Here is a 14068-nt window from a genome sequence, read left to right on the forward strand (position 1 = left end):
AATTCGTATTTTGATTTCGGGATTCATTGAAAATGGTCTAAAAATGGGCCCATAACTGTCCATTATTTGCCTTTTTTATTCATGATTTGAGAAGAAATTAGCGAAATGATGTTGTTTTGTACCCAAGCGATCCCAAGTAACTCTAGGTTGCGTTCCACACTTCCGTTCCATTCATACCTATAGCAAATATGTATAATCTCACAATTTCTTAAAGTTTCCAGATTAACGACTTTAGTTGTTTTTATCTAAATTAATATCGATTTTTTAACTTTGAGATGATTAATGCCTACTCTAGGAAGGTTCTTTCATAACATTCTAGAGCTGATTATATTTGATTTTTCGTCAAAAAATATTTTTTTATGATATGAAATAAATTAAGTTAAATTGCAGTTTTATAAAATTTATAAAAATTTCATCCACCATTTTTTTTTGTAACTATACCTTAGAGTCTTGATAATATTGTAGAAGGTCAAATACAACACGCATTGGAACCTTTGTTCAGTTGAAAGAAAAGATGCTTCCTTTGTTCGTTTGAGAAAAAGCGGTGAATATTCTTTTGGTTGAAACAATTCCAAAATTAGAATTAGGTGTTTTAGCACGCGTGGAACCTTTTATTATGTATCGATGAAAATCAGACTGTTGGGCATACCATGACAAAGTCACTTCGTCAATGTGGTGAGTTATATCCGAGTTAGGATTGTCAATATCTTGCTTAGTCGTGTAAATCACTACACATTTCGATTTCCTTGTGCGAATTTGATATCGTCACCATGTCTTTTCTTTCATATTGTTTGTAATCGGTAATTAATTTTTGTGACCAATGCGGAACTTTTTTTTCTTATTTTGTTTATTCTTTTTGAAATTTGTTGAGTAAATGCATATGTTGTGGTTGTATCAATTAAAAAATGAAAAATCTTTATTTTCTGAACTAATATGTTCTTGTTCGGAAAATAATTTTTTCTTTTTTTTTTGATTGAAAGTCGAGTCTCCATCAAAACAACATTCCATTAAGCGGATGTCATTAAGTAGCTCCCATCTAGGGTGGGTCGGATGTACGCAAGCTTATCCTTGTTAATGATAAAACTAACAAAGAAGTTGTTTCCGGTTGACCCTTGGTAACAAACATTATGTGCAACCACATCAATAAAAGTGCACATGATTTAATGAGCCATTTTACTTTAGTCCATTATAATTCGAAATCAAAGAACTATAAATCTTTGGCCCGATAGAAGATCAATTAAAGTTACTAAAATTATATCTTCTATTTTTAACTGAATTATTTTGCTCCAATTATTTCAATCCTGCAGATTTGGCTGATGTGACTTGTCTTTCAAATGAAACTGATTTGAACTTTACTATTCCCACTGTCATGATCCTAAAATCTGGAGGAGAAATTCTAAACAAGGCTGTGGATGCGGGGAAAAGAGGTATTTTTTTTGTAATATTTAATGAATGAAAATGTAAAGATTTTCTCCTGAAAAAGAAGAATTGTTGTTTGGAAGGGAAAGATCTAGCCTTTGGAGAATTGGAGTTGCAGGTCAGATATTCTTCTTTTCTGATACTTTTCTTGGGTTCTTTGTTTTCAGTGGAGCTGCAAATATACTTGCAAAGACGATCAATTATTGATCTCACTAATAGCATAATATGGGTGATTTCTGTTGCAACACTAATTGTTGCATCAGTCTGGATTGATTTAAGTGGACATGAGGAGAGTAATGAAGAATATGATGAACTGTCAGCAAAGGTTTATCATCTAATTTGAACAACCAAAATTTCCAATGTCTTGAGGTGTTTTAATTGCTATGTTGATTTAATATTTAGTCTGCTTTTAGTTAACTTATGTTACATTGTGTTTGGCTTATTCTCTTTATTGTAGTTGGATGCAAGTTTTCTGTCTTCCTTTGGATTTGGAATGTCAAGAATGAGAACTTACTCTAAAATGCCGTGTATTTATATATTTTATTCTTTTTCCTTGCAATCAGGCTTCACACATGTTAAAGTCCATTTTTCACTTGAAGTTTGGTTGGTATATTATTAATAGGGATTTAGTGAAATTAAAAACCAAGGCTTTCAATTACACGAAAACTTATGATATATTGAGCACTTTCTTATTTTTGAATCTCTTCCCTTGAGTGATTTACAGCTTGATATTTTCCCTGAGATGTATGTGTGTCAGGTTCAGCCGTTCAGAAGATATTTGCAATATTTAGTCAATCATAAATATATTTTTTATAATATGGGTAAGGATGCTTATGTCCAACTCCCTTACCCCACATAGGCAGAAGCCACTAAGTGGTGTTAGGGTAATAAATGTCGTTGTATCATTCCATAGATATATCCAAAGTTGACAGTGTGAGCATCCTTGCCCATGTTATAAATAGATGTATGTAAAATATCATATTCTTGTCAACTTTGGCGAGTCTCTTCTTCTTACTCTTTGAGTTTGATGTCATCCATTATTTTCAGTGGTTGCTTATAGTGGACAATGAGGTGGTTGATAGCATTAGACGGGTCATGGTAAGAAGGATGGTTCTTTTGAAACTTTTTTGAGAAGACTTAAGATTAGTTGGAGTTTTATGGATTAGTTATTGAGCAACCTAAAATGTGGGTTTAACTCAAGGAGATGGCACCAAGAGTATCTTTCATGATATTTCATCGTTGTTTTTGTTGGCTAATATGCCAGGTTGTCATCTTGCTATGGGCAGGGTGCTTGTGTAGCTTTTGGTCACCTTAAGGCAAAAGTAAATCAAGCCTTCTAGCAGCAAGGTATAAGGGCTCTTGCCCACTACCCCAATCACCTCCATGAACCGCAAGCAAAGTTTTTTGAAGTACCAATGTACCCAGATTGTTCCCCTTTTTGGTCAGAATAAGAGGTTTCTAAAGACCTATAGCATACTTGTTCCTTTCAAAACTCTCCTTTTGGTAAATCAGAAACGATTTTTTGGTAGATTCTAGGTTTAGGAACGATTTTTTTGATACGAAGAGAACAGTTTGCAAAGTTTGGCTCGGACTTGAGCCTTGTCTATCACTTTTGTCCTTGCTTTTTCAAACTGAGATCCTGATGGAGATTGATTTTGTTTGAAGTTGATATATAGGGTAATTTGTCTGTCTATCAATCTGTTTATCTATTTATTTTATAATATATTTACCATTTTTGAGCAGGAAGCATCCACAGCCAAGGACGAGGGTGAGAAGGATGTACTTGATATAAATGTAGTTGGGGCAATGGTGTTTGTCATTGCGGCTTCTGCCTTCCTGCTCCTGCTATTTTTTTTTATGTCATCATGGTTTGTCTTTGTGTTGATTATCATGTTCGTCATAGGAGGTTCTGAGGTAAGTTTTAATATTTTAAAATTCTCACATATGTTGTTGACTGGTAGAGTAACTCTCTGGCTGGGGCTGGATCATGTTTCATTATTAGTTACTGTCTGTGTTTTTTCTTGTTCTCGTTCTTTAGGAATCTTGGCATTATACATGAGTGACCAAAGACTATCTTTTGTGAATTTCTGATGTATAAGAACAAAAATATCCTTCCGGGTCTTGATAGATTCATCTCAACAAGTGTTCAGAAAATTAAACTTTTAAATTTTTGTTAATACATAAATGAAGATAGTAAAGATAAAATGTACATTGGCAAATGTAACAGTGCAAATAGCATGAAAAAAAACTTGATGGAGTGTGTCCTTAGTCCTTACCTCATATAGATGTTTGTTTTGTCTTCACTAAGGAGAAATTTATGTTTATAAAATGTATGAATTTAGCTATACTTGCTTTATGTAAGTAAGTGTATAATAAAAATATGTGAAACATATAAATTTTTAATTTTATGTACTCCCTTGATTTCTATGAATTTTCTCGTTTACTCAACAAAGTTGTTGCATTTGCTAGTTAATGGGACAAACTCATGGGGGTAGAGGGATTAGTGATGAAGCAATGAGAGTCATACAACAACGTTTAAAAAGCAAAAGAACAAAAAAAGAATTATGTTTTCGAGAATATATGTAGATAATAAATGCATATGAACTTTAAGTCCATTTTTGATGGAGCAAAGAACCATAGTTTTGTGGTAGTGGTTGGCTAATTATTTTAGTTATGCTTCTTGTTTATGAAGGGTCAACTGTATTTTTAATTATTAGATAACGTTGTTATTATCAAAAGGGTAAGGCGTCTCGTTCCTTATACTCTATGGTGGTGGGGGCGCTTTAGTTGGACAATGAAATGATAATGGAATATTCACATATGAGTTGAGTATTACTTCCTCCAATTCACTATAACTGTCCCCTTTGGGTCGGGCACAAGAATTAAGAAATGGAGGGGACCACATAAAGTGGTACTCCCATGTAGTATTTGGCCATTTTTTAATTAAGACAATTAAAAACTAATATTTCCCTCTTTTTTAGATGATTACTTCATTTTTCTGTTCTGAAACTGGGTTTTCTTCATGGGTTTTCTTCATTTTCTGTTCTGAAACTAAGTTCTTCATTAGAATATAAAATTAAAAAGACTACATCTTGAAATCCCGTGAACAATGGTATAATGATCTGGAAAGGGGGGGGGGATCCCAGAAGATAAAAATCGAGATCTAGAGAGAAAAAGGGGAAGTTTTAATCATCATAAACTCTTTAAAAAAAATAAATGCTTACTCCTTTGCGAAGAAATTAATGGAATTTAAATTTCTGTGGAAGATCTAGCTAAGGGGAAGGAAAAATTGCGGGAAAGAAGAGGAAGAGAGAATAGAAGATATGGAGGGATGAAGGAGAAAGGTTGGGGTGATGATGCCAAGAATGAGAAGAGATGAAGATTTATGGCCATTTGAAAAAACCAAAGGAAGAAGAAAGGATGAAAAACACTTAAAACAAAAGAAAATTTGTTCGAATTAGGATAATAGCCTCGGTTTTAGGGCTTGAAAACCTAGATGAACAAAAATCCGATTTTAGGGCATAACAGATGGATACTTCACAATTGAGAGATGAGAGATGAAGATGATGATGAAGGTCAGCGATGAAGTTCAAGAGAAATGAAGATGAAGATGAAGATGAAGATGAACTAGGGTTTCAAAGAGGGGGATGGGATAAATGAGAGAAGGGGGTAAACAAGAAGGGGGATGGGTGGGTGGGTAGGGTTAAATAAAAGGAAGGGAATAGTTAGTAGTAATTAGGTTTAGGTTTGCTAATAATATTGAGATTAAGTTATAAACTTAGGATATTTTTATAATTATATATGATTATGAGGACATTTTGGTAAAAAATCTATGCCTTAAAATGGAAAAGGGACAATTACAGTGAATTGGAGGGAGTATATATCCATTTTAAAGATATGTATTTACATATCAAATTTGTTATGTTTATTAAAAAAAAAAGTTTACACAATCCTCTTATTTTTTGTGGAGGGAAAGTTGATTTGCAATCAAGTGGTAATGGGGGAAACATCTCTTTTTCATGGATAAAGTCGTTCACATACGACCCTCTGAACTTGCCTTGAAGGAAGTCGTTTATTTGTATTAAGGCAATATAATGTTTTTGTAAACCCGATTTACTACATTGTTGAAGTGGAGTGTCGTTTATTTTTATTCTATTTTCATTCAGAGGATGTGGGATGTTGTTAGCTTAGGGTTGAGATAAACTTGGGATAATTGGGTTTAGACGTTTTAGTTTAAGGGAAGATAGGAAGTATTTAGGACTTTCCACAAGAATAAAAGAAGTTTATAAAAATGAAAGTTTGTATTGTTAAATACAAACAAATAATAGGGAACAACCTTTTTTTTCTTTTGAAAAGGCATTTTTTCTTTTTCCCCCCTTGGATGTACAAACAAAATGCCTTAGTGTTTGTAATAAACAACAAAAATTATGCTTTATTCGCTTCAATCTAATACCAATCTACCTCTAAGAAAATCAATTGTAATGATCATCACATATATTCGTTTCTAGTTGATTTTCATGCAAATCCCAATTCGTTATGTCATTCTTTGGCCAATCTATTTCTCTTTTAAGATCCTCAAAGTATTTTGGTTGCTTACACTTACTCGAGCCTAATCATTTGTGGGATCCGAGAGAGATCGATGTTTTGATGTAGATTAAATTTTTCACTTTTGTGTCTAGCAGTACATTTTATAATAATACAATATTTATACCATCTATGCTTGTATTTGCTGCTATGATTGAGCTTTTCTTTTATGATATATTGGTTAAAATTATAAAATATTGAACGTGATGTGCTTTGCTCATTTTACAATATTCATGTGTATAGGGAATTTATTATTGTATTTCAAGTCTTTTGCTAAGGTAATGGCTTTCCCATTTTTTTCTTTATAGTTCTTTATCTTTTAAATCTTGACTTTGTCTATTGTTTGAATATTTATTAATGATTTGATGTTTCTAAGCAGAAGGTGTAGAAAATCCAGAGAACTACATATTAAATTACCTTTAGTTGGGGAAGTTTATTTTATTCATTCATTGGTGTGGTTGGCTGGACTTGGCTTCGCTATCTTTTGGATGGTTACTCGAAAAGAATCATACTCATGGATTGGTCAAGATATTCTTGTAAGTCCTTGAATAGTTTAAATGCTCTTTTTTTAGTTTCATGTTTGCGCTGTTGCGCGTGGGACAACATTAAATTGCTTTAATTGTGAGGCTTTTACTTTTGGTTTACTAAGGTTTACACTTGATTGATAAAAAGTAGACGACTTTCTCTTAGGATGCCTCTCATAAGTTTTTTCTTTTCTTTTTTAAATACATAGAGTTTTATGGTTTTAGTATGTCTTTTATAACATGGATACCTCGAAAATGATTTTGGCTTTTAGGTTTTGGCAATAAGGCCATATTCTTTTCTTTGGTTGTACCTATATATTTCACAAATTAATTTTGATGTTCTTAACTCTTATAACAATTTTATAGGTCCAAAATCAGGGGCACAACCTCTTAAACTTGCATAGGTGCTAATGACATTGTGGTAATGTAATATAATTATATAGGTCCAAAATTAATGCTCACTTTTGTAAGTCTTATCATTATTTTTAAATAATTATATTTTCTTAACACTTGTCCGTCCTCAATGGAGTCGAAGATTTCTAGTTTGATTTGAGATTATGTGGCCTATAGTATATTGGTTCATCAAATCATGTACACTTTATTCATGTGAATTTGAAGATGATGTCTGCTATCAAGGGTGGTTAATTTAAAACCATTTTGTTATCATTGAGTACATCCGATCTCCGAAGGGTAAGGTTGCATACATCTGACCTCCGAACACTATTTAGGAGGGACTCGTCTAATCTCATTAATGCGTAATGTTTATATTTATTTTTAACACTTCAAAACATATAACAAGATTTTTTTTAAAAATTATTATACCTTTACACTATAAAAATAGATATAAGTATTTAGTACATATTATGGTAGAATAAAAGCAAATTTGAAATTTTACCTTAAAAAACCTCATACCTTAGACCTTTCTTGAAGTAAAAAATCATAAACAATGTTGGTAAAAATTGTTTTTTCAACATGACTCCAAACCTTTAAAAAGGCTCGTGGCTACGCAAAATCAAATTCATAGCATTGTACGCATCACTTAGAGTATATAACACGATCACCTGCTCTTGGTTTGGGTTCTTTTGAAACTTATTCCTTTCTTGCAGGGGTTTTCCTTGGTTATTCAAATTGAATTCCACAGTCTTTGTCGTACATTTACATTAAAACTTCTCTAGCAAGTTTTAAATTGCTCTTGGTGTGCACCCATTCAATGATTTAAAGCACTTTTTTTGCTTCAACTATAACTAAATTCCTGTTGCCTTCTTCCTTTGTCTATTACTCTTATGTATGATAAAAAGTTTTTGAACAAAGTTAATTTAAGCTTCATGTCTTTATTCATCCTATTTGGGAATTACACAAATGTGAGTTTTCAAAGTTACAAATTTGATTTTTCGCTGAAAATTTGGTTTGTACATAAATGTGGTGATTGGGAAGCATTCAATTGCATAGCATCACATTCTTCCATTTTCATATAATTAAATGATTTCGAAGAAATGTTATAGCGTGCAAATAGTTGAAATTGTTCACCTTATGGTTGAATTGCGATTACTTTTTTTGACCTTTGGCATAAAATTCTTTGGAAATACATCACATTCCTTTCTTTTTAATTCCAATGTACTATGTCTTTTCAGGGTATTTGTTTTATGATTCGAGTTTTGCAGATTATTCGATTGCCCAACATTAAGGTGCAAATAACTTCCTTTATCACATACTCTCCATATGGAATACAATAGTGACCAATTTCTAGTGTATTCACAGGTTGCAACAGTTCTATTGATTGGTGCCTTCTTTTATGATATATTTTGGGTCTTCATATCACCATTTATATTCCACGAAAGCGTCATGGTTGCGGTGAGACTATTCATAATTCATTAGTGGCCATGTATTATTATTGTTGGTACTTAATGTATCATCTGTTTTTGTGTCTTTCTTTGCTCTGAGTTATTTATGCTGTATTATTTGTGATACTTCGTTGTCACTTGAACTAATGTTTAAGATTAATTTTCTTCATTTGGGAAAAGAAAGGAACTAATAAAAAATTAAAAGAAAGTAATGTGAAACAACTAGTTATACTTGTTTGGTAAATAACATGTATCAAAGCAAACCTACGATGTCGTCCTTTGTACTGAAGTTCTCCATTTTACCTTAAGTATATGTGTTAGATTATCCACACTCGGATATGGTTATTGCACTTGGACACGTTATTTTGTACCAAGTTAGGAACTCATATACTTACGCGTAATATGACCTCTTGAGTTTAGGTGACATAGTTTTCGTACCGTTGCTACTGCAAAATAAGTCATCATTCTTCTTTCCACTCAATTAATTTATTGCTATACTACCTCATCCCCAATTACCAGATTGTGTAAAAACAAAGTCGTATCTTATCGTATCGGTCGTATCGTAAAGGTTTTGAATTCACCTCATCGATATTACCTATATTGTAAAGGTGTTAAAAAAACTGAAATTTTGGCCGTTTCAAGCAATATTTCATGGTTTAGGCCGAAATTTAGCGATACGATGACCGTATCAACCCCGTTACTGTATTGCCGAACCGTTATTATACTTTTGCACCGTAGTCATTGATGATCCTTTAAAAGCACCCTTGTCGCATACACAACCTTATTCTTACACCACAACATGTGGTCTCAATAACCCTTGTTGCTTGGTAATCTTACACTTTGGAACAAAACATCTTGCTTGCTACTACTTAGGAACAAAAAATCTTGCTTGCTAGACACTCCAATTGATTGGCTAAGAGCACCCTTTGTTCTTAGCCACAAAATTTATGTTCCTAGACTTAGGAAATAGGGCACCAGTCTTGTATCTTTAGTTTGTTAAGGCCACACTCGATTGTACCCTCAAGTGCTTGGTTTCTTACACTCACTTAGGTGTAAGCATTTGTGAGGAAAGTTTATTTTGAGTAAAGAAGAGAGCTTAAAGTGTTCGTTTAGAATATTCTAGATTAGGGGCTAATTGGTATGAGCAAAGACACATTAAGGAGGTTAGAATTCTGCCACACGTTATACTCCTTTAACCTCTGTCGTTGTCGCCAATACACATTGCTTTATATATGGTTAATATTGAATAAAATATCTCCGAATTTTAATCTTACATGTTCGATTTCGACTGAAATTAAGTCAAAATAAGGCTATTTATGCGTAAAAAAGCCAAAAGTATCTCTTAGATGTGCGATTATTTGTTAGCTGCATGAGAACTTGTATTTAAATTGTTGTTGGCTTCTTGGCTATTTTCGGCAAGATTTAGCTATAAGATTATTAATTTGTGTTTTTTTAAGATATTAATATGTGTTTTTAAAAGGTAATTTTAGTAGTTTTTGTTTTGCAAAATAGTGTCTCAAAGGCTACTTTTGTCAACTTTGGCAATACACAACCTCAAATGTAAAACTATCCCTGTCACTACTCATTGAACATTGCTATTTTAAATTAGTAGTGACTTGACTCAAATTAAACTATTAAAAGCTCTCCCAAACAATAACGCTGAACACACCATATTTTCATATACTCAGTTGTGGTGGTAACAATTGCTTGTGGTAGTACGTGTAGGTTGTAGCATTGTTGAATCAGAAATTTGGAAGGTTATACTAGAGGTCAAGTCGGTAGATTAGTTGGACAATTTGTGGTGGTTAGTGGTTGTTATTAAACGATTAGATGAGTTTTAAATGGTAGCAGCAAGGGGTGAACCAATTTTTTGGCATTGATGGTGGAGGATGGGTTTAAATTTAAGGCATAGAAATCTATTCTAGATCTTTAAAACTTCGTTCCATATAGAGGAACTTCATCTCAAGTTTGAAGTTGGAAGGTGACATTGTATTCAAATTTTAAGATGATTTTTGACACTAGTTTTTTATTGTTTAAAAATATTATGGTGCTTGGGAATGGAAATTACTTAAGTAACTAGGATTTGCAAAAGTTTCATTAGTCAAGAAATGTTATAGTGAACCCTTGAGTGAGATAACTTTGACAAGACGTTCTTGGGGATTAGTATTAGGACTTCAATCAAGCTCAACTAATTTAGAAAGTAAGAGAGATCAATATATTTTAGCATTGTTCATGATGGGAGCACTGTGTTATCTACATACATGGGCACCGTAAATCACTTATGCGTTGAAATTACCTCCTATTTGTAACTAATAATGCAGTATTGTTGCTAGCTTTTAATAAGTCCAATGCACCATTACAAGTGGCATAGTTCACACACATGCATGAAGATCTTCTTCAAATATGTGACCATAATTACTTGTAACTTATATGTTCAGCAAATATAAGTCCATGCGAGTATTGTTGAATTAGAGTTTTATTGTAGAGCTAATTAGTGCTATTCCAAGGTCATTTGGAAAAGGGTTTTTCCCACTCTAGAATTTTGTGTTAGTTGAATTCACAATCTGAATTTAAGTAGTATTTTGTCACTTTTTTGTTATTTCTAAATTGTCTTAGATTTTAAGGTTTATTGTTATTAAGAGTTTTAATAAGGTTCTTTTATTTAGTGTGAAGAGAAAATTAGGTTCTAAAACAAAGAGAATAAGATTGAAATAAAAGAACGAAAACCTTATCGGTGCAACTTGGTATCATGAATTTCTCGAAAAAATCTGCGTGAAAATATTTAGTTTGAGCAGCTGAGTTCTTGTCGGCAAACTTTCTGAATTTTTCTTTAATCTGTTGAGTTAGAAGAAGAAACAATATTCTATTCACCTAATGCCATTTTTTAGTTCTTTCTTGAATTTGTTGAGTTACAAGAAGAAACTACATTTTATTAACGTAATGCCATTAGATATTGCCATCTAGGTAAGGGTTTGGAGTTGGAAGTACGTAATTTTTTCCCTTGTAAGAAGGTTTTTTCTAATTTATCCTTGATTGCAAATTCAATACCCCTCCTTTTTCTTTGATTTGTTCAACTCAAAAGAAACCTATCAAGGTCTAGAATGGTGGACTTGTACAAGTTAATAAAAGGAGGCTTAGAGGAAATGGATATTCTATGAATAATAATCATGACCATTATCGCAATCGTGTTGACATCCATGATTTTTTTCGTTGAGCGTGTCTAAGCCCGGACATGACAATGAAGAGACTTAGTAATTTCATTTTTGTTTGACTTATGACGCTCAATTGCCAAAGAAAAGAAAAAAGAAAAGATTATGGCTTTCAATTAAATCTAGTGTGACCTCCTTGGCCAATGTTTTAGTGACAATTGAGGAGGAAAATCCATGGGTGGAGCCATGGGCGGATCAATGAACTAATATATGTGCTGATTAAGTTAGTAGGAGTTTTGCTACGTGACTGCTCTGACCCGGATTCAAACCACATTAAGCACACCTTTTAAAATATTATCAACATCATTTGATTTTGTTTTAGATCTGCCCCTAGGTGGAATTGGTAAGTGTATAATTATCATCTTGTAGTTGGCACATATTATAGGAGGGGAGAAGGTAATGGTAGAGCATATGGGTGACAAGAAATATAGGGCGAGCATTAGGGTTTGTTGTACTGCAGAGTTGAAAGCATAGTGCAAAAACAAGAACTCATCACCATACCACAACCATATTCTAAAAGTTTTTGAGTTTATTGCGACCAAAATATAGGCTGCAATGACAGTATAATCATTTGCATTGGCTATGAAATCCATAACTGTGACCATAACAGAAACCGTATTTTTGCACTATGGGTGAAATTCCCCCTCATCCTGTAGACCTTTGTTTTTTATTCATAGAAAAAAATAAATTTTCCCCTTACCTTTTCCCTTTAAATCAGTTTGTTATTTGTATAAATACAAATAACGTCATCATTCCCGACTTCAAACAGTTAGGTGTAATATTTTCCGCATTACATTCCACAGTTCTAATGGTTTAGATCACTTTAAGTGAGTTGCTTATTTGAATTTATTAATGTTGAATCTCTATTAAAGTGCTTGAATTTCATCCCTGAATTAAACCCAACATGAAAATTGATATCCCTTTATTGATTGCTTTATGGTTTTTCTATCTTATTTATGTTTCTTGATTTCTTACTTTTTCGTCAAATTTGATCTCCCTTTGTTCAATTGTATCTATCTGTAGGTTGCTACTGGTAATAATAGTGGTGGAGAAAATATTCCTATGGTTCTTAGAGTTCCTAGATTTGGTGATCCGTTTGGTGGACATGATATAATTGGCTTTGGGGACATTCTTTTTCCTGGTTTACTTGTCTCATTTTGCTATAGGTATGTGTTTTAATTTGTTTTTTTGCTATGCTTATCGATGGAGACGATGTTTCCTTCCATTCTCATTGCAGCTATAGTTTGTTAATTTTAGATTATAATGAATTATAATATAACTGCTCATTAGATCATATTTCACTGATTTATATAAAGTTGTTGATGACCTTTTATATCACGATTCAAAGGTCAATCAGAAAAAACCTCTTTGTTTTTATTAAGTTAAGGTTGTTTACATTTGACCTTCAAAAACCAGCCTGAGTGGAAGTGAGTATGTAATGTATATTTTGCGAAGCTATATTGATTAACAATGTCTTGTGGGCTTTTTCTGTCATTTCAATGTTTTGCATGATTTTTAGTTGCACTGCAGAAGAAAAACAAAACAAAGTGGAATAAACTTCTAAATTCATCTTTTCCCCTACTCTCCCGACCCCATGAGTTCCTCTTTTATAATGCTTAGACTCTTGCACAAGGTATCTCTTAGTACCTTTTTTGACTTCTTCCCCAAGTCTTTACTGGACCTGACTTCCACTTATCCTCCTGTTATAACTAAGTGAACTATTGTGTAGTTCTCATAATGCCTCTTGCAAACATCATATCAGGAATCCCACATGTGCTCACCCGTCTTGTAACAGAGAGATTGAGGGTTTGGTTGATACATGGCTTTTAATGTTCTCTTTACACACAAAATAAGCCAAACTCTATAAATCAAATCAGGAGTTATAGCATAGCAGTACCATTGGCCCTGGCATCGACTAAATGCATATCATGAGAGCAAGCTATTACATTTGAGAGCATTGAATCCATTAGATCAAAATAACAGGAAGGAAATGTTGGGTTTGGGCCATATAGACTTGGTTTAGTAAGAAAGATAGGTTTGGGGGACGGGGGGTGTGTTGGGGAAAGGGGGAGATGGGTTTTATCTTTACTTCCATTTGTTTACTTTTCATTTTTTTAGAGTAGGATAATGCTTAAGCTTATATTTATATTTTCAGCACCTTTTTTTTCTCAATATAGATATGACAGAGCAAACAAAAGGAGGTTTCTCAATGGATACTTTATCTGGCTGGCAATTGGTTATGGTGTTGGTAAGTACTCCCTCCGTCCCATTGAATTTGCATTATTTCCCATTTTGGTTCGTCGCACTTAATTTGCATCATTTCTATATTTGGACAATGGCCCACCACTTTCTTTTAATCTCATCCATACATTTTAACTCTCTTTTAATTTCATCCACACAATTCATTCTCTCTGTATTTATTACTACTTTCTTAAAAATAAACTCATTCCTCTTTGATGCAATTCAAAGGGGACAGAGTAGTAGCTATAAT

The 14068-nt window shown here is 33.0% G+C and overlaps 1 protein-coding gene across 1 annotated transcript in view; it reads left to right on the plus strand.

The window, feature by feature from the left end:
- The window catches only part of LOC130818752 (signal peptide peptidase-like 3), a 28652-nt gene that overhangs the window by 6790 nt on the left and 7794 nt on the right, over positions 1-14068 (plus strand). Inside the window, exons 4-12 of the mRNA XM_057684947.1 lie at positions 1308-1427; positions 1587-1744; positions 3163-3333; positions 6247-6281; positions 6383-6539; positions 8159-8212; positions 8286-8378; positions 12601-12743; positions 13755-13825. Of these exons, the coding sequence (XP_057540930.1) occupies positions 1308-1427; positions 1587-1744; positions 3163-3333; positions 6247-6281; positions 6383-6539; positions 8159-8212; positions 8286-8378; positions 12601-12743; positions 13755-13825 (1002 nt within the window). The remainder of the gene's footprint in view (positions 1-1307; positions 1428-1586; positions 1745-3162; positions 3334-6246; positions 6282-6382; positions 6540-8158; positions 8213-8285; positions 8379-12600; positions 12744-13754; positions 13826-14068) is intronic.

The sequence above is a fragment of the Amaranthus tricolor genome, chromosome 7 (genome assembly GCF_026212465.1).
Source record: "Amaranthus tricolor cultivar Red isolate AtriRed21 chromosome 7, ASM2621246v1, whole genome shotgun sequence".
Lineage (NCBI taxonomy): Eukaryota > Viridiplantae > Streptophyta > Magnoliopsida > Caryophyllales > Amaranthaceae > Amaranthus > Amaranthus tricolor.